The sequence below is a fragment of the Aspergillus homomorphus genome (genome assembly GCF_003184865.1).
Source record: "Aspergillus homomorphus CBS 101889 unplaced genomic scaffold BO97scaffold_52, whole genome shotgun sequence".
In the NCBI taxonomy this organism is placed as follows: domain Eukaryota; kingdom Fungi; phylum Ascomycota; class Eurotiomycetes; order Eurotiales; family Aspergillaceae; genus Aspergillus; species Aspergillus homomorphus.
In genome coordinates, this window is record NW_020291938.1 from 17,582 (window position 1) to 39,372 (window position 21,791).

The 21,791-nt window shown below is 51.1% G+C and overlaps 8 protein-coding genes across 8 annotated transcripts; 3 read left to right on the forward strand and 5 right to left on the reverse strand.

Moving 5' to 3' along the window:
- Positions 1–2,511: 2,511 nt before the first annotated feature.
- On the forward strand, positions 2,512–4,602 carry BO97DRAFT_224794 (uncharacterized protein). Its single transcript, XM_025690676.1, has 3 exons — positions 2,512–4,034; positions 4,091–4,288; positions 4,346–4,602. Exons 1-3 carry the CDS (start codon positions 2,833–2,835, stop codon positions 4,461–4,463), a joined length of 1,518 nt encoding a protein of 505 aa, XP_025547300.1. The 5' UTR covers positions 2,512–2,832; the 3' UTR covers positions 4,464–4,602.
- Positions 4,603–6,317: 1,715 nt separating this feature from the next.
- On the reverse strand, positions 6,318–7,995 carry BO97DRAFT_437813 (putative C2H2 transcription factor; the record flags this gene model as incomplete). Its single annotated transcript, XM_025697873.1, has 3 exons — positions 6,318–7,301; positions 7,341–7,405; positions 7,962–7,995. The coding sequence occupies 3 exons, from the start codon at positions 7,993–7,995 to the stop codon at positions 6,318–6,320; spliced, it is 1,083 nt and encodes a 360-aa protein (XP_025547301.1).
- Positions 7,996–9,205: 1,210 nt separating this feature from the next.
- BO97DRAFT_408495 (putative L-cystine transporter) lies at positions 9,206–10,693 on the reverse strand. Its single transcript, XM_025695882.1, has 4 exons — positions 10,491–10,693; positions 10,403–10,420; positions 9,875–10,313; positions 9,206–9,826 (listed from the first exon to the last, which is right to left on the reverse strand). The coding sequence occupies exons 1-4, from the start codon at positions 10,529–10,531 to the stop codon at positions 9,467–9,469; spliced, it is 858 nt and encodes a 285-aa protein (XP_025547302.1). The 5' UTR covers positions 10,532–10,693; the 3' UTR covers positions 9,206–9,466.
- A 290-nt stretch (positions 10,694–10,983) lies between these two features.
- BO97DRAFT_480772 (uncharacterized protein) lies at positions 10,984–14,005 on the forward strand. Its single transcript, XM_025700771.1, has 3 exons — positions 10,984–11,561; positions 11,616–11,983; positions 12,043–14,005. Exons 1-3 carry the CDS (start codon positions 11,411–11,413, stop codon positions 13,759–13,761), a joined length of 2,238 nt encoding a protein of 745 aa, XP_025547303.1. The 5' UTR covers positions 10,984–11,410; the 3' UTR covers positions 13,762–14,005.
- Positions 14,006–14,947: 942 nt separating this feature from the next.
- On the reverse strand, positions 14,948–16,357 carry BO97DRAFT_446326 (uncharacterized protein; the record flags this gene model as incomplete). The annotated part of the gene is made up of 1 exon (XM_025698636.1): positions 14,948–16,357. The coding sequence occupies one exon, from the start codon at positions 16,355–16,357 to the stop codon at positions 14,948–14,950; it is 1,410 nt and encodes a 469-aa protein (XP_025547304.1).
- Positions 16,358–16,690: 333 nt separating this feature from the next.
- BO97DRAFT_398646 (F1F0 ATP synthase subunit delta) lies at positions 16,691–17,701 on the reverse strand. Its single transcript, XM_025694200.1, has 6 exons — positions 17,515–17,701; positions 17,415–17,437; positions 17,193–17,323; positions 16,994–17,082; positions 16,839–16,928; positions 16,691–16,782 (listed from the first exon to the last, which is right to left on the reverse strand). The coding sequence occupies exons 1-6, from the start codon at positions 17,644–17,646 to the stop codon at positions 16,750–16,752; spliced, it is 498 nt and encodes a 165-aa protein (XP_025547305.1). The 5' UTR covers positions 17,647–17,701; the 3' UTR covers positions 16,691–16,749.
- Positions 17,702–18,616: 915 nt separating this feature from the next.
- BO97DRAFT_408498 (60S ribosomal protein eL29) lies at positions 18,617–19,725 on the forward strand. Its single transcript, XM_025695883.1, has 4 exons — positions 18,617–18,693; positions 18,853–18,904; positions 19,152–19,254; positions 19,354–19,725. The coding sequence occupies exons 1-4, from the start codon at positions 18,687–18,689 to the stop codon at positions 19,387–19,389; spliced, it is 198 nt and encodes a 65-aa protein (XP_025547306.1). The 5' UTR covers positions 18,617–18,686; the 3' UTR covers positions 19,390–19,725.
- A 227-nt stretch (positions 19,726–19,952) lies between these two features.
- BO97DRAFT_480775 (uncharacterized protein) lies at positions 19,953–21,550 on the reverse strand. The gene is made up of 2 exons (XM_025700772.1): positions 21,268–21,550; positions 19,953–21,209 (listed from the first exon to the last, which is right to left on the reverse strand). The coding sequence occupies exons 1-2, from the start codon at positions 21,527–21,529 to the stop codon at positions 19,996–19,998; spliced, it is 1,476 nt and encodes a 491-aa protein (XP_025547307.1). The 5' UTR covers positions 21,530–21,550; the 3' UTR covers positions 19,953–19,995.
- Positions 21,551–21,791: the final 241 nt, after the last annotated feature.

The following is a 21,791-nucleotide window of genomic DNA, read 5'->3' on the forward strand; positions in this document are numbered from 1 at the left end:
GAGCCTCATTCAGGTGGAGCCTCTTTTCGGTTTAGGCTGGCTGGATCAGCCTCGTGGACGTGGCATTATTCTTCCTTTTTTTTCTCCCCTTCTCGCTGCTCGTTCGCTTGTACTTGATGGCCAGAAAGATGGGATTGAAAGATAGACAACAGTAGTATTTGAGGAGGTGAACCTCAATTCTATCAGCGACACTAAATATGATAGTGCTTTGCCGCGGGTAAGCATCCTAAGCAACAACAGATCGGTAGAAGTCAACAATACCAGCATTGTAAATTGAGCCTCTGGCTGGACCTTCGGCTGTCTGTCTGTCTGTCTGTCTGTCGTGAGGGACTCACCCCACCTACCTCTGTTTGCCTGCTGCAGTGGCGCGTCTGGGAGTCAGCTTTCAGTCACACCCTCAACGTTCTCTCCAGTATCTTTTCTTCTCCTTTTCGTTTTGACGCAGGTGGAGCTTCAATGCACACCTTGGACAACCCTCCGAAAGTTCGATCAGAGTGATTTTCCATGACTGACCGTCCAAACCTTCTTGTGCACATACCTACTATTGCACTCGATTGAATCTCACGGAGCGAAAGAGGGAGGCAGAAAGAGACAGAGTCTAAGTCAAGTCAGAACGAGCCAGCCAGCCAGCCATCCAGGCAGAAAGATAGAAAGAAAACGACCGAACTATTGTCAGTCAATAGTAATCGGGAGGGGGAATAGCAAATACGAGAGAAAAAGAAAAAGCAAAAGGAAAGAAGAAACGATTCCTCCTCCTCGGATTAGAACTATCCATGATCGCTTTTTATCTAGTCCTCTCTTGTGTTTTGCTTCCACCTTTCTGATTCATCGTGTCTCTCTTATGGTTGTTGTTTTCGCATGGTGACTACTAACTAGACCAGGTGGTTTCTCAAAGCAAGAAACCTGTCCTGTCGTCTGGAGCCTTTGCTGTTGCTGTTCTCCACCCGTCTTTTTCCAGGCCGGGCTGGTGCGTGTGGATCGACTCAATCCGCGGCTTTCCTACGGTTCTTTCTCCTCAATCCCACCCCGAGTACCACGGCTTGAACGGACGGCCTCGACTTGGAGCTGAGGAGTTGATCCAACGACTTTAGACTAGCTCTAACAATCAGTCAGTCACCATCTCATCCCATCCACTCACTCCCTCATCTAGACTATTCTCATCCATCCATCCATCCATCCATCCTATCCCAGTCTATCCATTATTGTGTGAGTTTTCTTCTCTTGCTTCTCCAGCTTCTTTCTACTTTTGACTTCTTCCTCTTCTTATTTCTCTTCTTCTGCTTCATTCCTTTCCTCTTTCTCTCCCCCGTTTGATTTACTACCTGCTGATAACCGGATCCTTCCTTTCGGTTCTGCCGTTTCCCACGCTGCTGTTGCTGCTTTTGTGCTCCTGACCGCTCCCCGGTCGTACCCTTAACCTTTTTTTCCTTATCCTATCCTTTTCTATCTTATTTTTTATTTCTATTCTTTTTTTTACTCTTTCCTTTTTTTTTTCTCCCTTCTAGTTCCCACTGCCAAGCGCTTCATAATCCCGTTGGCTCGAACTATTAGCTTCATCGGTCACTATTCTATCGTGTCTTGATCACTGTCGGCCGCCATTATTCTGACTTAATTACCTTTGTGCTTCTTCTCTTTTGTGATTTTCTGCCTTCTAGTCCCGTTCCTTCCCCTCCCTTCTGCTGCTGCTGCTGCTGTTGCTGCTTATGATTACCTACTACGACGACGACGACGATTACTGACACCACCAAGAGCCCTGTTGTTGCCGTCGCTTACTCCTGGCGCCGTTAGACGATGGTTCTTCTCCCCATGACCTGATGCTCGCTTGCTTGGTTCTCCTCCTCTTCCTCCACCTTTTGCCGGGCCAAAGTGACATCGGGACCTTCTTCCCTCATTGTCATCCCCCCGCCACTGCTTAGTTGGATCAACCGACCTTCCCTCTGCTTGTGAAACGATTCGGGACCCCCTCCAAATTCCCTCCTCACACGACTCCCCATCTTTGCGCGGACGATTGATTGATCTATGCGCACCGTGCAGTCTTTCTGGAGTGGATTTCGACGTGCGGTTGATTGACTTCCGCTTGAGCCTCATCGCTTGGTTCCTGAGGCTACCCGACTTGGGTTCCGTGACAGCAGCAGGTAAGCAAAACCGCCCTGCCGCTTTTCTCCTCTCTTTGTCTTCTCGTCCCACCATCTCTCCTCGCACAGCGAACAGAACAATTCAGACCAGAAGGGATAATTAAAAAAAGACACAAAACCTTTGCTATCATGTGAATCCATATATCTCTCCCTTCTATCTCGCTGGCTTCCACTCAGGTTATTTTCTCTTTTCTTGCCCCTCTCATCTCTTAGCTGTCTTTTCTCGATCTGCACCCCACATTCATTGCAACGGGGCCAAATGTGGTGTTCTTCCGAAGTGCTACAGATCGGATCTTGATTCATTGGTCCGATCCTCCAATGTTTCTTTTTCGATTGACTTGCCGTCTATCTTGATCTTATTCTTCTTCACCAGTTTGGACCCTTCTCCCCGTACTATGCTTGGTTCCTGGTCCGAGATGAAAGGTTACCAGAGAACACTCGCCCCATCTTTCTGTCAGCATCTTTCGTGCATACATGCCGTCTTGCTTGGGTGAAAACCGCGCACCTACTAATCAGATGACAGTGCATTTGAGCCCCACAACGCAACTCGCCTGTTGTGCCGGTCGAAGAGGTTAAAGACAGGTTTCCACTGCCTCTCGGTGTGAGCGTGCATTTCGCAACGCAGTTCAAGGCACCAAGAGAAATCACCGGCAGACAAGAGGCCGGCGCACCTGATGCGCCTCAAACCACCGCCTTCATGACTGAATCATACGATCCAGATGTTCCCGGTTCCCCCGGGCTGAAGAAAACCCAGGTTGATTACTCACTCAAGGACTCGCCTCCGCCATTTGGGGAACCGCATGAGGGAGACGTTGCTAAATCTGCTGTAGACGATGAGGCACCGTTTTCGGGCAGTTCCCGTAAGCGCCTGCCGGAACCTTCCAAGCCCAGAATAATCGAAGGCAACTCGGTGCTGATCAGACATCTAGAGCCTAATCGACCTGATATAGCCAATTTCGAATACCAGCATGACTTCCCTCTAGAGGCGGTGGCAGATGATTACCTGGAAAAGCCCACCAAATTAAGATTCAAGCCGGACAATGCTCTGCTGCCGGATCCATGCAAGCCCACGGACACAGACAGCTTGAGAGCTGCAGCCACAGCCAGAAAAGCGCTTGACCTGGTTCCTCTAGAGTGCAGGGAAGACTCCAGGGATAACGTTCAGCTCGAATTGACGCCAAAACAACCCATCCATTCCCCGGAGCAGCCGTCTCCTGAACAGGAGCATCAGCATACGCCCTCTAATATCTCATCATTACTATCAGATGATCCTCCACGGCAGGAAACAGTGTCTGATCCCGAATCACGCCTGAGCAAATTACTGCTCGTTCCTCCTTCAACATCTCCAGGCCAAGTCCTCCCAGCGCTTCACTCGCCTTCAACGGGAAATACCCTGGATCATAGCCTACCTTCCCTTCAGACAGCGTTAGCTGCAGTGACGGATGTACCGCCAAATGCTGCCATGCGCATCAATGGCTCATCGTACAGCTTGCCTCCAGTGCAAGCCTCGTCGCCTGTATCGAGGACAGATTCTCTCTGGGATCACCAGCGCATGGGGCAATTTGGCCCTCCCCCTCAGGTTCCGCCCAGCCCATATTCACATTTGTCTCCCGCGAGCTCAAAGGAAATGTCGACCATGCCTTCTCCTGCGTCACAATCGCCCTACTGGAGGCTCAAGCAAGAAATACCTTACCTGAGTTCCCCATATGAGGTGGCGGCTTCCACCGTCAAGAGCCCAGCGACAAGCTATCCGACTCCGACAGATCAGACACCCTCAGGAACATGCGACCGTTCTTTCCACCATTCCGCGCAGACTAATGGACCCATACCAGCCGGGACCTATAAATGTCGTCATCTTGGGTGCACTGCACCTCCGTTCCAGACACAATATCTACTCAAGTAAGCGCATATATGACCCTCTTCGACTCTAGAATACAAACTCAACGGCTTAATAGTTCACATGCCAACGTCCACTCACAAGACCGTCCGCACTTTTGTCCTATAGACGGCTGCCCTCGTGGCCCAGGGGGGAAGGGCTTCAAACGAAAGAATGAGATGATTCGTCATGGTCTCGTTCACAATTCTCCCGGATACGTCTGCCCTTTCTGTCCGGATCAACAGCATAAGTATCCTCGACCCGACAATCTTCAACGGTAGGTCTTTTGTTCACCAAAGTCTGTATGTATCCACAACTCACATCAGGTTGACAGACATGTCCGAGTCCACCATGTCGATAAAAACAAAGACGACCCGGCGCTCAGGCAGGTCCTGGCTCAGAGACCAGAAGGTAGCAACCGCGGTCGCCGCCGCCGCACGAATGCTCAATGAGCGACCTCTCCACGATCGTCCCCCATGAGTGCAGATTTATTATTCATATGATATTGCATTAGCGACAGCGCTCGTGTTTCCTTAGTCTTTTAGGAAGTGGCTTTCTCGAACATGACAGCTGTACTGGACCATCATGCCGAGAATCACGCAGCCACTCTTGCCCATCACCCACCGCCCGCCACCCGATTCTCCGATTATCGTGTATACTGCACATGCATTATGAGCTCGTTCCGTCTTCTCGATACTCTTCTTTTAGTGATACCAGATGTTCTTAGAGCTACGATGACTCTCTACCATCAAACTTTCCCGCGACTTGTTCCATGCCGTTCGCTTGAGTTTTTCTTTGATTGTGTTTTTGGCCATGCATATATTCCCCAACCTTATCTGTTGCTGAATGGATCCTTGGCGAATTGCTATTCTTTTGTACAAGACTCAAACCCATCGGCGCTTTCAGGCAAAGCTTGCCGATTTTTCTTTCAGTTTCTCTTCTACATTGCTTCATTCCCCTCTGCGGTCCTCAGTTCTTGGCTTGTTCCGCTCGACGACTCTTACCTGTCTTCGTAAAATATCCCCCACATATACATATAGGAGCACTGGCGTTTGATCGAGGTTCAATGAGCGAGACTTGTGTGAATCGAATGGGTTCTAATTCTCATCACCTGCAGTATTGAGTTGCGAACTAGGTAGAGGCAATGAAAGGGAGGCGCAAAAGAATGAATCCAGGTAAAGACAACATCCGTACAGGCAGAAGGTTTTTTCCGCGTTGCAAATGAAGCGAAGTCTCTTTCCAAACAATGACAGGAAGCAATAGGTCTTGATGCGTGTTCGAACCCTGTCTTTGGACTTTCTGTTTTTTTTTTTTTTTCTAGCCAGCTAGCTTAGCGTGGAAAGCTCAGATGTCCAAGAAACGACATTCCATATGGGAAATATAACACAAAAGCAGAAAAGGAATAGACCGATGAATAAGTTCTATATGGATTGATGAAACAGACAGAGTGCGTGCAGTACAGTACATTGATCAGTGTGCTTGGATGACTTCCTGTATGTGTTAGTATATCCAAAGAGAATAGAATCTCGCTCTTCTCACTGGCCCGCAGTGAAATTTGCTGATGTGATGAATAGCGTAGCGTACAATGAAGTATGGGTGGCGGTTTTTTGGGAGGGAGGACAAGGGGCAGCGATGTGGGAGGAGAGGCAGGGGGGGAGAGTGCGTCATCTGCTCCCCGGTCATTCATTTACCGGATGGAGGAAACTCGATTGTTTATCCTTTTCGTTTTCAAGTGATTTCTGTCGTAGCGTAGCGTAGTATGTTGGTCTTGCAGAGAAGTGAAGAGGGGAGAAAAAGAAGGAGAGAGGTAGCCTCCAGGCAGCATGCTGTCAGCACACCTTCTCCCGAAGGGGTACGGTAGAGGTAAGCCTTCGCGGCCAAGTCCTGCACGCACGCCGCAAGCAAGCAAGCAAGCAAGCAAAAACCTCCGGTGCCCTTGTCCCGCATCCTGTAGTCCACACGTCTTCCTTCCTCTTTCGTCAGAAGTCACGGGATGCGGCTGAAAAGAAAATTCTCGTCTTTCGTCAGCTGGGGAGGGGGCCGCGGCAGGCTAGCATACTATACATACATGTTTTGGATGTATGTAGGTAGTGCTGACCCGCTCCACTACAGCATATTCGGACTCCCCGTCCCCTCCTCTACCCGCCCTTTCCTACAGATTCCGTTCCACGGTGGCGAGAATACTGAGGGGGGGTGGGAGGAGGGGAAGGAGGCTTTGTTCCGAATTTGTCTGCATGGAAAGGGGGTCCCCGCCCCCGCAGAGATGACGACTGAGACAAGCAACGGAGGATTGTTTGTTTGGTTGCTCACTCTCTCTCCCTCTCTCTTTCTCCAGCTTCTCGCCTCTTATGAATCCGTCTCACATGATCTTTCATGTTGTCCACTCGGCTGAATACTCGACGGCACCCTTCCCATTCACATGGAATCTCAGGGTTATGTTTTGCTTCGTGCCGATCCCGGTCCTTCTTACTGGAGAATCCACCTCGCGTGGCCTGGGGGCAGTTCTCGTAGCGACAGAAAAGGTGCTTACGGTGTCGGTTGTAGTGTTTGCGGAGGTCGCAGCCACGACGGAAGAAAGCTTGCGAGGCGCACCCTGGGTAGGCGCAGCGCCAGGTTCCGTCGGGGTTGGGGATGCCGTAGTTGGTTAGGTCTCGTTGGGGTTGGTTGTTGTTATTGTTGGGAGCATTATGATGGTGGTGGTGGTGGTGAAGGCGTGGTGGGGAGGACGAGGATGAGGATGGAACGACGGCGGTGGCGCTGTCTTCTGGGAGTAGTCGAAAGTGTGTTTGAGGGTGACTTCGTGAATGTGATGGGGATTCGTTGAGGTTGAGGTCCAGATCAAGGTCAAGGTCAAGATCGAGGTCGAGGTCGAGGTCGGTGGTTGAGCTGGAGAGAGGGGTAAGTTGCTGTTGGGCTAATGATTGCTGACGTTGATGGGATGATGTGAGATGATAATCTGCTGCTGTTGTGTGTGGTTCTGGGGTCGGTGTATGTGCCTCTATCTGGGTCTGTGTCTGCGCGGCCCATCCCTCCGGGCGCATAGAGTAGGCGGGGTTGGATGTGTTCGCGGGTGGATGTGATGGTAGCGGTATGCTGGGCTGAAGGGACGATGCCAGGTTTTGGCTCATGAATGAGGAAGTGTAAGGTGCCTGCTGGAAGAAGATTGCTTCCACCCCCACATTCCTGCTGTGAGATTGGTTAAATGCATATGCCAGGTTTCCAGGCATCCCATGAACGGCTGACGGAAGAGCCTCGTGGAAGGCTGCCGCTGGGATTAGTTGCGGCTGCATCTGCAATGGCATGGTGCCTGGGACGAACGAGCCGGATACTAGCAGCATCCGGTTGTCAATAATAGTCTGTGAATCCATGGTGGAAGGCTCAGAACTAGTCGACGCTCTTTCGTAGATTGGGTTGTGCTGAAGCTTGTCAATCCTGTTAATCAAAGACTTGGGGAGGTCCTTACTTACGTTTGTATCCTCCTCCATGGGAACGCTCCTTTCTCGGCGATGAGTGTGAGCCATACATAGGAACCACAATGAGTATCATCAGGCCAAGGCTTGTTTGCGTTAGTGCTTCTTCATTGTCTAACTTCTTTCTAGTTGTGTCCGGAGGTTATATAAGGTCACGCAAATTGGGGTCTTTCTGGCATTTTGTTCTCGAAAGACTATCATGAATGTCAGATGGGGCTATGCATTTGTCGAGAGCTGACGGTCAACGCAGTAGCTGAGCGGGAGTCATTCTGAATCTCTGCTTAATAAATCTTTGCAGTTTGATGCCACTGCGTTATTGGTTTCGGCAGGCGTTGACGCTGTCAGCATCTTCCACACTAGCTCTGAAACTCGTGATCTAATATAGACCACATCTTCGAGGTTGATGTATAGTGGGGGGTGCTGCTAGGTGCATGATGTAATAGATCATTCCACTGTTTGAAATCCAACATCGCAGCTGACGTTGAAGTGCCGGCCGGTAAAGTCCGTATGACATCTTCTGTTTGAGTGTAGTTGACTCCAAGAACAGGAATTTCAAATATCGGCCAATAGCACCGCAGACTAGGGACTCGGACTATTGTTTTCTGGGCATTGTCTTATTTGCTCTTCCCAAAGCAGATCTTCATTGCTTATGTAGGCACAACTATTGACCGTCACAGCTCGAGATTGGTTACCTGATAGGGCTGAGGTGCATAGTCATCGTGAGAAAAAAAAAAGCCACGGTGCACGAATCAGGGTAATGCATATGCAACTGGGAGAGTCAGGAATTCACTCTGTTGTCGAAACATGGCTTGGATTTACTCCGTCCCAGTCAAAAAAACTCGGTCATTTGCTGACAAGATAATTCAGACTGAGTGTTAGCTTAGAGACCCAAGACCATATTTGCGCGGCAGTTGAGCTTGCAGCATAATATGCATGTGGTTTTCGCGCGTCGGTGGAGAATCTCTTTCTGGGTAAGGGCCTCAGCCTCAGTGTCGGAGGCCCGCGGACTCGCAGGTCCTGGACGGATATAGGGGAGAGAAAAAGAAAACATGGGGAAAAGAAAAACCTAACGATGCATCACACCCTGAAAGACTAAACCAGAATGCAAAAATGCGTATTCGAGTCATGGTTCTGCACGCTTTCTCTGGCCGTTGCATGTGGGACAATGCCAACAGGCTGACATGAATGGCTGTCGGTATGCTCAGGCCCCCCACGCTTGCAAGGCTGGCACAACTCAACCACCCAAACGGACCATCAAGCGGGCGCTATTGGACATGGCTGAGATGCAGATCTCTTCTGCTTACCGCCAGATGGGCCATAAGCCTCAAGAAGAACATCCCTGCTGCAGCATGGTAGTTCATGCCATGTTGCCAGATTCCGCAGCGTGGCGATCCCCAGATTGGCGGGATTGTGGAAGGGGAGCCGCGCCAAAGGATTACCGTCAGCACGGAAGAGCTGATAAAGAGCGGTGTCGGCATCCTCGCTATTGTGCAAAGTACTGCATACGATGCATTCACACCCCCGGGCTGGCCCTGATCGGCCTGCAGATCTCTGCGGTTGGAGCGTGTGTGTGCTCTGTGTGAGTTAGAGTCATGTTACATCCCCACGACGCATGTACCGTGCCTTGGTGCAAGACATAATTCCAAAAATATAATCTACTCATCCTTCAGGATTGGGTATTGAGTCATCTCTCAGCAACCTCCAATCGCTGGAGATGCTTCCAGGTGCTCATCCCACAGGAGAATGGCTACTCCGCCGTGTGCTGCGACGAAGATTCTAGTGTTTCATACATATTCCAAAGAAACCCCCCTGAGCCTCGGTTGTGATACTATCACTTTGCGAAAACCGAGGCACGACAAATTGACAGAGGCATACACGACGGACCAAAGCAGGGGAAAAGAAACCCCGTTGAGACGCTCCAAAAAAAGTAAATTTGCAATAGACCCGCCTCGGGTATCCAAAACATTCAAAAAAACCTTAACTGCTCACGGCAGTTCGTTGTGTTGCGACAGCAGTGGCGTTCTATCGTTCGCACCCTGTCCTTTATTCTTATCATCATCTGCGTCCTTGTATAGGATGTAGTGCTGCACGATGAAGATGACATCGAAGAAGATGGTCACGTTAGATAAGAGAAACTTGGCCGGGTTTCCAGTGATGCCGCTCCAATCACCTTGGAAACTGGAGTCCATTATGAGTTGCGCTAAGGATAGGATACCGCCGGAGAAGTCGAACAGGATCCCTTCGATACTCCAGCCATAGGTGGATTTGCGCTTGTAATTCACCCACGCTTGAGGTACGTATTTCACGATGGTGATAATCAGTTTCACATATGAGAGAGCGTAAATCTGATTGGATCAGCAAGAATACAACGGCAATGGTTTAGGAGTACTCACCACATCGATCCATGCCCACGAGTAGGGATCAAGTCCCCGGTTGGGACTCTTAGCAAGAACAGTCACTATAACGGCCGCTACGCCGAGGATAGAACCCCAAAAAAGACCAGCGACCGGCCTGCTGACCCGCTGATACCGAGAAACTTTAAAGCCCCAGATAATGGGCCAGAATTGGGAGTAGTATATGACGCTGAGAATGACAGCATGGATGGCGAAAGCGAAGTCATTAAAGCGCACTGTGGCGTCTTGTGCGAGAGGATGACGGGCGGCATATTGATGGCGAATGACAGGCGACCAGAGAAACGCAGAAGTGTATACCGTATAGCAAACAAAGCCCAGGACGTTGATCGTAGGAAAGTCGATGGCTAGACCCGTGGTTGACCGCCGGCGAAAGTTGTTGATCGGTTGGGGATAGAACGATGCGGACCAACAAAGCGTGCTACGCCAATCAATAAGTCACTGACAAGGTATGTGTACGGCCCGACAGGAAGATTCCTGAAAAGGTTCGAAGGTGACTTGAAGACATACTAGATCCAGCCCAAAAGGCTATGTTTTTGAGATTAGTAGTGTTCGACTTGAGGGCCGCTGGCTATGTGTAGATAAGGGGAGCACATACCGAGACAGAGCTCTAACAAAGATCTCGAGTTGAGAGGCCATGATTAGATTTTCACACACCTCAGATAACCATGAGAGAAAATAACGTCAAGCGTGGAAGATCAAGGAAAGAGATTAGTCGAACACGGAGACCAGCATCCCGCCTTTGTCGCTTTGTCGTCAATTGAGGGGACCGGGGAAAGGAAGGGAGGGAGAGATCACTTGATTAAGTAGCGGGCGATAAGATGGATAAAGTGAGATAGCACGCGATCTCGATGGAAAACGCAGGCGGTCGGGATTGGCAGGAGGCCAAGCATTGCTGAGTCAGCTGTGGTTGTCCGGGATATGCGTTGGCACGCTAAACCTCATATGGAAAACAGTTGTTGCTGCAGTGCAAGCCGCGATCGCATCGCATCCCAGCCAGCCGTAGCGGTAAGTCCAGCCTGCCTGCATATCCATCAGCTTCTCCCCCCGGCGCTTGACTAAACTGTCCTCCCTCTTAGGCCTTGCTGACGGTTTCCCACCCCCTCCATTGTGTTTTCTCTTCCCATCCCTGGCTCTGGTCTGGTCATTGTTTCGACCATTGGTTCGTCTTCCCTTGACGACTCTATCAAGCTATAGTAGCTCTGGTCCCCCCACCTAGGATCGCTATTACTTCTCACCGCCAGCGTTCATTTCAAAGCGCAGTCCGTCTTTCTTCCGGGTCTCCGATCTCCAGAATTCACGCGTTTTCCCCGATAGTTTGTCGATTGGTTGGAGAACAAATCAGCGATCGAGGTCGATTCCACTATCTCTCCGTCGGCGCATGGTGCATTCTTCGGTGTGGGAGATCTCGTTAGATCTCCTTCGGTAGTTCCAGCATTCCACAATCTGAACTCGCCGTCTCGGCTGTCATTATCAATCTCAACCTGACATCATAGGAGAACGAGCTATTCCACAATCATGGCGGCTGATTCGGGGCTCACGGCCCCAGGGAGCAGTACGTATACCTCGAATACGCTACATGTGGGTGATGGGACATGGGATTCAGAGCGCGATACGTTCCTTCTGCCCAATCTAATGGGTATCAACTTCGACACAATGCGGTACAATGGTGAGTGCAACTCAGATGTTTTACAGCTGTCGGCCTTCTTACATTGGACGCTAGGAATGGGAAACCGATTTAAAGATATGCCCGAATACCACACTCTGATCATTGTGCACGGTGTCATCGCCACCATCGTGTTTCTCGGTCTCGTTCCCGTCTCAGTCTTGATTGTCCGGTATTATTCGCGGTGGAATCCATATTGGGCTTTCAAATTACACGTCTGGTGCCAAGTCTTGACGGTGATGCTGAGCACTGTCGTGTTTGTATTCGGCTGGTTTGCTGTGGGCCCCAGACGCAGTTTGACCAATCCTCATCATGGAATTGGCCTTGCAATCTACGTCTTGGTTATCTTCCAGGTTTTATGGGGCTGGCTAGTTCACAAGCTGGAAAGAAACAAGAGGCGGTTTCATGTGCCGCTGAAGCTTGTCGTGAGTGAACCGCGCAGCGGGATCTGCCAGTGTCGGAATTATGACTGACTCATTGCTAGATCCATCGGTGGATTGGCCGCGCTCTAACAATTCTAGGGATTGTGCAAATACCACTGGGTCTAACGCTGTACGGGTCACCCAAGGTACTTTTTATTCTATATGCGATCGCGGCCTTTGCACTTTTGGCAACATGGTTCGTGCTGTCTTACCTATACGATACTGAAGGATACCACATGGAGGGTGATTATGAAGCTCGTCGCAGTCATGTGTCTGGCCCGTCTGGACCCCCTGGCGGTCTCGGTCCCATGGCAGCGGCGGGACCAGCAGGTCCTGGGTTGGGCTCGCTCTTCAGACGACGTTCCCGAGGCAGAGAGCATGAGTACGGTGATCCGCACCCGCCGTACCCAGAAGAGAAGTTCTCAGACGAGGGACGACATCGGGGACGCTGGGAAGACACCATGCTCAAGCTGGGAGCTATCGGTGGCGGTGCATGGCTTGTGAAAAAATTTCTTGACAGAAAACGCGACCGGGATGACGATACAGAGTCTGGCCGTTATAGCAGGGCTCATAGACGGAGCGATAGTATGACAGAGGAGAGCCTGAGCCGCATGGAGCCAACGCAGCGGACTCCTCTCAATCATCGCCCAAGATCGCCTCCAAGCCGGCCGCCGAGCAGACCAGCCAGCAGACGTAGTTCTCGAAGCCCAGTTTCATCATACTACTTCAACAGCACATACCTCTCGGACCGACCCGAACGAAAACCGTCCCATACGCTTCGAAATGCTTTCTTAGGTGCAGGAGCCTTCGCAGCAGTGAAGAGTCTCTTCTCCCGTCGCAAAGCCAATGAAGAGCAGCGCAGAGTGGATGAGATGCGTCGCCACGAGATGGAAGACGAAAGGTTGGCCCGCGAAAATAGCAGGCGAGGCTATTATCCGCGACGGGCACCAGAGTCTTTCACTGCCACTGATCTTTCGACGGAGTTGACGCGTCCGCCACGTCGTCCATCACATGGGGAAACTGTTCTTCCTGGCGTCCCGATGGCATCTGGGGCAATCGCTGGAGCACACTCAGACTTGCCTCCAGCATCTGCTCCTCCGGTCCCGTATGATCTAGTTTCGGAGGCGCCAGCTCCTCCTCCTCCTCGGCACGACTCGGGCGACCTAGCAGCTGGTGTTACGACTGGAGCTGCTCTAGGCGCCGCTGCTTCTTCAGGCCATCGCCATCGCAGCAGGAGTCGGCATCGCGACGATCATGTCGATTCACCCCCTGTATCTGTCAAAGTCAAGATGCACAACGATGGCCGCCACGTTACACTCAGAAGATTGACAGATGAAGAAGCAGCCGCTAGCCGAGAGGCAAGGAGACGCGAAAGAAGAAACTCGCGCCGTCGAGCCGGCAGTGCAAGCTCTCTATCGGGCAACGAAGGTGGCTCGTACGACCGATGGCGTCGCGTTGAGGAGCTGGAACGTCAGCAGCAGGAGCAAATGCAACGAGAGCAAGCGGCGGCGGCGGCCGGTCTTGGGCCATCGGCTGCTCCCTCATCCACCACACCTGCCACGTACTATGCACCTCCGCCTCCAAACATGAACAAGATGCCTCCTCCGCCCCCGCCCCCGGTAGCCTCCAGCCACCCATACGGCGCAGCCAGTATCACATCTCCTGGAACTGGAACTTTTACTGGGACGGAAGCGAGCGAGTACGCAAGCAATCGCCGTCGGAGACGTGCCGAACGAGCACGAGCCCGTCAGGAGAGACAGCAAGGCGTCGAATTCACTTGATAAAGTCATATGTTCGTCATGTTCCTTTTTTTTTGTATAGCAACGATATGATATTGATGATCTCATGTGGTAAGGTTATATCTCTGTTTGTCGATTTACTACTTTTTTTTATGTTCATGCTGATGTATGTCGATGTTGATGATTCGGTGTATATGAATTGTTTGTGTGCGCGAGCCCCTGTCTGGTTACTTGGATGGGCGCCGCTGCTTTTGTGATTACCGTAATGAATGCATGTGGCTGGGAGGAAGGGATGTCTGATCCTTATCGGGTTTGAGAAAGCAAAATATCATGTCTGTTTTGATTTTGTGGCCTGAACTTCTTTCCGGTAGAGCTAGTCTGTTGACCCTGTAGAGTTGATTTTTGACGGTTATCCCTCTCAGTATTCAAGGTCTAATCCATTCGTTGTCTTTGAAAACCTACTATAGCAACTGTCTGCTGCAGCTGAGCCAGTCGATAACAAACCACTAGATCTCCAGCAAAATAGCGCCTTAGCCGGGACTTGTAACAAAGGGATTCAGACTCCTTGGCTTGTTGACATCTCGACCCACCTTCTAGGTCCCCTGCTCCCTTGCATGATCGGCTTCAACGAAAACCCAATGGCAACCAAGACACAACAACCTTGGACTTAAGCTTTTCACTACCCTACTCCAGGTTGTAGTATGAGGGGCAATGGCGATTTACTATGGATGATTGATAACGAAGATGCAAGATTCAACTGATCCACTCAGATCAGGCGATCAAACTTGGCCTATAGAGCATGTGTATTGGTGGTCGATTTGACCAAGGGGCGGGGGTGGTCTTTGCAGAAGTGCGCAAATTGTGAATTCGGTCATTGATTCCATACTTCAGTTTAAAAAGAAGTGCAAATAGTCAAAAGTGGCATACTCTCTCATTTAGTTCGTGGTAATCACCTAAGCGTTGAAACAACATCCATCCCGGCCGCTTTCTCCAGCATCTTATATTCCCTGCGGGTCAGTAGTCAACCTCGTTCGCCCTTTCCATGAATCTTGATAGCTAACATTTAACATTCGCGACATCATTCACACAACAAGCTCATGCTGGAATAACGATACGTGGGCAAACTTGGCTCTCATTATCATCGTCTTTCCTTCCTAAGACCAGCGTCATAAATCATGGGCTTGATTTCCCTCATCAGCCGACACTCGGCTTACAGGCTACAAAAGCTTCAGACATTGTGAGACCCCCTCCGTCGAATAGAAACACTGACACCGAGCTTGCCCAAGAAAAAGAGTAAGACCACTGCAGCGAAGCGAAGAAAAACTTGAAGCAGGCCAACAACTGCACTTGAAGCTGGAGAGGTTATGACCCTGCGGAAACCAGCTTTCAGTGAGCAGATGATTTGTAAGAAGATAATCGGGACGATGAATTCAACCTTAACAAGATGCGCGGTGGAGCTGTAAGAAACAAAAGTATCCTCTATCTTATCATCCCGACTTTTGGCATACGCCTTCGCAATAGGCCAGTTGACATGCACATGAAACGAGCACGACTTTGATTGAGATAGCAAATGCTGCTCGGAACGCTGCCCAACCAGCAAGCTGACGATAGCACATTCATCTTGCTGGGTCCGGAGCCAGATCGCTTGAAAAGGCTTACGAATATACGAAGTCAATAACTCGCCAAAAAAGCGCTGTCCTTGTGGCTGATCTTGACGGGAACCATCAGGGACCGGGAGCGGAATACTGTCACCTCCTTTAGTGTCAGGTGATTCGAAGTTGTGGCGAAGGGGCGACCCAACAGCCATCGGAGAAGGCGCGAGCAATGGCATTTTCGGCTCGTCTTTCACGTATATCCTTGTATTCGGGTCTGCTAGTGGCCGTGAAAGAATCCGCCATGATAGGGGCCTCGGGTTGATGCCGGGTTTTCTGATCTGTTTCGGTGCGTCATGCCCCTGCAAGCGTCCCATCGACCGATTGAGCAGACGTAGAGGAGCCCTTGCACCCTCCCGTGATGCTAAACTTTGAGGGCCGGTGGCTGCTGGTTTCTTTCCCTGGTGCATCGCTTCGGGTCCCAAAACAGATGGCTGGACATCACCGGACGCATATGTAGTAGGAAGTTCCAACTCAGATAGGAAAGCCGGCTTGGGTGGTTTAGGCGGCTTGTGAACGGATTCAGGATCAGGAGACCCTGTATATTCCGGACCAGTAAGGATTTCATTCATTGCGCTCGGGAAGTGCTCGTTCAGCTTTGATGTGGTTGTAGACTTTCGACTTTCGACGTCGCACGGCACATTTTCTTTCATAGGCCCACCCATCAATATCGGTGAGCTACGTTGAATGTCGGACCCGGTTTCCCGGTCGTTCGCGTTATATGCTGTTACTAGAGAGGGATTGCTGTCAACGTCCATAGGGAAGATCTGGAAGGTATCGGTTTCGCGAGAATCCATTCGCTGCAAAGCTGCACGTATCTTGTCATTCTCCGGTCCATTAGACGTGCCGTGATCAGGGGAAGATGGAGGGGATTTCATAGACAACAGATCTGAAAGGAGCGGTAGGACGTCGGGGTGTCCGTGGCCGCCGAGGTCAGGCTCATGGACGAGAGAGCTTGGACCAGGCACCACGGACTGGAGGGCCATCATAAACGGAATTCTGCTTGGATCTGTGCACTCGGGGTTATCTCACAAGCACAAGTACGGGGCGGAGTGCCTTGATAAGTCACCAGATGATTGCTTTAGAATAGAAGCGGAAGGGGGAGAGACGGAGATGCACGGGAGGAAGACCGCGTGCCTCAACAACCAAGCTAGGAAAGAACGACTTGGGACCCAACAGGGCAGGGACCGCGGGAGACCGGAGAAGTCCAAGTATGTATCAAAGTCAGGCTGATAGTGGTTAGTCGTAGCGGAACTAGTGCCAAGTAAGGCTCCGACAAGCGCTTGTCCTGAATTCATGCAAAACAACATTTCAAGAGAATTGGCTTAATTCTACAAGGTCAAGTTGGAGGCCGCGACTGGATATGTACATCAGGTATCTATTTAAGGTGGGCTTGCAGGGTCTCCAGAACCTGGTCGCAGTGTCAGTGGACAACATTATGGTATGACGAAGCTGGACGCGACCTACCTCAAGCTCGATCTTAGCCTCGGCGATATCCTGCTCGCTGCCGTTGCCGCTGGCAATCTTCTGGGCCTCGGCGATCTGGGAACGGACAGCCTGAATTCACGGATTGACCGCGTTAGTTATCCGACAATACAACATTCCGGTATGTGGAAACCTACATCGGCGCTGAAGTCCTCAAGGGGGAAACCCTCGACGGCGTTGATGCTCAGCTGAGAGTCGGGCTGAACAACGGCGAAGCCACCAGAGACTATACGTGAAGACGATGGGTCAGCTAGGCTCTGAGCCGTGCTGCAGCCGCGATCCAAGCAAACTGTAGTTGCGGTGCGGCCGTTTCTCATGGGATCGATTCGGACGTACGGAAGAACTTCTTGCTGGCACCACCCTCCTCAACAACCTCAACGAGACCGGGCTTGAGCTGCTCGATGGAGGGGACGTGGTTGGCAAGGACACCCATCTCTCCAGACTCGGCGGGAATGTTGACCTGGACACTGGATGGAAAAGATTCGTAAGTACGAGGCGGTCAAGGTTGAAGAAGGATCGCGGAATTGCGCAATCCATGGAAGTCAGGAGGCCACGTACACGCCGGCGGACTTGAAGATAGACTGATCGAAAGCCGAGATGTTAGTTCCTGAAGATCATGGCGAACGCAGAGGATTGATCAATAGGGTCGGAATCGTACCTGGTGAGGAAGGGTCAGGGAAAGCTTGATCTTGTCGTTGACAGCCTCGGCGTAACCTCTGCGCTGGAGAGGAACGCGGAAAGCAGAGGGACGAGCCCGGAGGGCAGAGCGAGCGAAGCGGAGAGAGCTCATCTTGCAAAGGACGGAATGGAGGTGGTGGTGATAGTATCCCTCTTGAACCTGGGTTGAGAGTTGCAAAGGTCGAAGTCGGATGCCGGTTGTTCCCTAGCGGCTCTTCCGGTCACGTGGGATTCCGCGCGACAACGGCAATGGACGATTTGACAAGTATGCCAACAGCTTACAACAACTTTGACGCCGTGACCGGGTGTGGCCTTTCACTGCAATTCTTACTCACAGGTTGAGCTTTGATATTTGTATCTTATTTATCAGCGCATATATCCTCTCATCGTGTCCCTGCCTTCAGTCCATCCGTAAACAAACAACAAGGTCCCAAGTACGAGAAGACAGAGGCTTCCAGGAATGTTGTCGACTCTATTGAGGTCCTTTATTGCATATGCAAGTATGTTTTAGAAATAGTCTACATAATGATATTGAAGAAAGTGCATATAATATCGATATGAGCACAAGCCAGATCAAGTAGGCGGGGACCCATACAGCATCATCACGTGATTCAAGATCAGATATGACCCTGCCATTGATACGATGTTTAAAATTGTAGGTTCAACCATCCGTGACAGTCATCGCGGAAATATCCATCAGGAATTGCTTCTAGCTTACAGCTCAGTGAGAAAGCGGCAGCCACGTCCACGATTGCTTTATTCCCAGCAGATGCACGAAACCCCATTAGTCACCCAGTCCCGGGAACTGATGCCTCAGGCAGAACATATACTCCAGACGCGCCTCATCGATACAATCCAACTCACACTTTCTAGCATTCTTCATGTAGGAAACAGAAAGATGTCAGAAAAAAAGCATAATGAATCACGTAGATTTCGGACGTTCATCCCCTCCATACGGGGAAGTTGAGCAGTCAAAAGCGCAGCAAGTGATAGCTGAGACCGACACGCTAGCCGTGCTCGGTAAGCGAAATCCCACAGAAAACCAGCCCTAGCCGAACCTGCCTTGGGGACTCTGGCCTTCCGCTCAGTTCAGGATAACCTCACCCGCCAACTCCTCGTCAACCGTCTCCCAGTTGCGACAAATCCGACAAGATGGCGAGTATGTACACCCTTGCTATGTGATTTTTGCCCCGAAAAAAAATGCTCGCCACCACTTCATGTCCAAAATCCCTTCCCTGAATTCGATTCTCCGCTATGTCATACAGGGTTCATTCGGCAACCATGATCGTCAAGTCACTGACATGATTCTTCCACACAGAGTCCAAGAACGCGTCTCAGCACCACAACAGCCAGAAGGCTCACCGTAACGGGTGCGTACCCTCGAATCCTTCCCTGAACCGAACATAGAAGAAAGGACCACGATACATGATTGGAAATGGGGCGGGGTGGTCGCTATGTTGGATACGGCACGATATTTGACGGAAATTTTCTGCGGAAATAATCGACTTTCTATCCAACACGTAACGGCGCCATCACCGTCACCATTTACCATGAAAGAGGAACACCCGGAAATTAAGGACGCAAATCGCTGACCATATCGATTTTTCGCACCAACAGTATCAAGAAGCCTAAGACCAACCGTTACCCCTCCCTCAAGGGTGTTGACCCCAAGTTCCGCCGCAACCACAGACACGCTCTTCACGGAACCGCCAAGGCTCTGGTACGTTGACCTGCGAAATCGCTCGAACTCTCGCCTTCGCACCCTTCTTTTTACGACCTCTGCCATATTGAAAAGTCACTCGGCTAACAAATCGAACAGAAGGAGCGCAAGGAGGGCAAGCGCGAGGTCGCATAAATCAACTAATATAGAAACGTTTTAAAAAGAAATGAAAGCGATTTGAGTTGGTTGATCTTTCTTTTTCACGCCCCCAGCGCAACAATGGATGGGATCGTCTTGTCTTGTCGGATTTAGCAGCACAGACTGGTCCCTCGTCTCCGGCTACATGTTTCCGAAACGGTTGTCAAATAATACGAGGAAATCGACTGGTTCTGCGGGTCATACATGGAAGCTAGAAGTGCTTTCTGTTATCTTTTTCCCTTGTTCTGCTCGTATTGCGAGTGACGTGGGTTTTTTTTTTTACTACAAGTTCGCTTCGGGTCATTCGCAAAACTGAAGTCGGATATGTCAGGCATATGTGTGTACAGCTTCGTGCTTATTTTTCCATGCGCGCTTGCTGAAGGATTATCTTAACGTGCCGAGAGAAGATCCCATGCCCTCCAATTACCAAACACCCTTTGCCTTTGCTCTCCATGGTTCAAGGGTGCATGGACGGAGGGCTACATGCCCAGTAGACTGATGTAGAGCTATAGTTGGTCAATGAATTGAACTTGTCAATCTTCTTTCCATTAAATATCTTGCTATCATTTATGCCAGACCGTACAAATCATGCATGCAAACACACTACACTTTCCACACCACCAGCCTCTTATCAAACCCTCCACTGACAAGCCATTCCTCCCTGACCCATTCACCACTCGGACCCGAAAGCTCGACCCAGCCCGCCCAGATGGCCCTAATCTTACACCCGGCTTCATGCCCATTCTTCAAGACCGTAACGACCTTACCCGACTTGACCTCTAGGCCCCGAACAACCCCATCATCCCCATTAACCCAGACGCCGGAGCCGTCGGGCCGCCACACAACCTGGGGCGTCGAGTACGCCGTCTGCGGCGCAAAGGTATTAGCCTGGATCATAATGGCAGCATCTTCTCGATTCTGCAGCGTCAGCGCCGCCAATGCCTGCGCAGCCTGCGTCAGCTCCGGCTCCCTGCCACCCGCACCATCAACATCGTCACCCCGTGTCTCCAGTGAAGGAAACAACAGCCGCACGATCATGACCTTCATATGCGGAAGCGTCGAAGTCGCAACGGCAATGAGACCCGGATCATGTGGGCTCAGGGCCATGCACGCGGGGGAGAACGCAACCCAGGCGTTCGAATGCGGTGCCAGGTTCTGCTTGCCGAGGAGAACACATTCGCTCCGTTGCGAGGTTTCCGTAGCGGGGGTGGGAGGCTGGGACTTGACCTGGTAGTAGTAGATGTATGTTGAGTCACGGCGCGAGACGAGAAGGACGAGCTCGTTGGTGTCGACGTGGCGGACGAAGAGTATGGATTCTGGATTCGTCGGCAAGGTGATCTGCGCGACCGGCTCGCCGATGGACACGGCGGAGTCTTTGTCAGACAAGCTGCTGCTGCTGCTGCTGCGGAGCTGATAGAGAAAGATCTTCGAGTCCCAGCCGGCGGTTGCGATCCAGACGGTGTCGTTCTCCTCGTGGGCGACCACCTTGACTGCGTATTTGGCATGGTCGTGCCTGCGGTCGACGATGCTGGCGCCACGCTGAAGGAGCAGTTGGCCTGACATGTTGGTCAGGAGGACGAGCTTGCCCGCCTGGATCGGGGCGTAGGAGAGAATGGGCGCCTCGGAGGTGCCGGTGAAGGTTTGCACGAGCTCGTGCCCCGCCGAGGTTTGGAACAGGTGCAGCTGCTTGTCTGCGCCCGTGGCGACTAGGAAGGGATCTGGCTGCTCGTTTCTGTCGTGGTACTGCCATTGCTCTACGGAGCAGGACAGGAGATTGGAGGATGTTGGCGTTTGGATGATGGTCGGATTGGATGGTGCTATAATATCATGCAGTATCAGTATTGCTCAGTGTAGCATTTTGTACAAGTGACATACCTGGTAGACTCCAGATATCCTTGTCATTGTCGCTCTCATTGTATCGCTCAAACTTGACGCTCTTGTCAAACGCTCGTTTCTCGTCGAGCACGCCTTCGATGGTCCAGGAGTCCTCCTCGTCCTTATCGCGGATTTGCCCCGCGTTGGCCGGCAATCCTGCTTCGCGGAGGAAGACATGGAGCGTCTCTGTATAATTATGTGTGCGCAAAAAGCGAGCCACGAGATCGCCCGCCAGTGACGAGCTTTGCGCTTCTGCGGGCATTGTTCTTCGGTCTGTTTAGGGAGAGGGAAAGTGGGGAAAGTTCAAGCGTGAGGGGAAACATATTTTTGACATGAGACATCTCCAGCTTAGAGCGGCTAGGCCCTCCCCAACATCAACCAAAACTACTTGTATCTGACGTTTTTGCGCGTAGTCAAACCCGACAGTGGTACGAGCGATTATCCTACTCATAGCGATGCGTGTAAAGTATGAGCTTGAAGAGACTTAATTGTGAGCATCCAAAGATGAGATTTATGATTGTGAG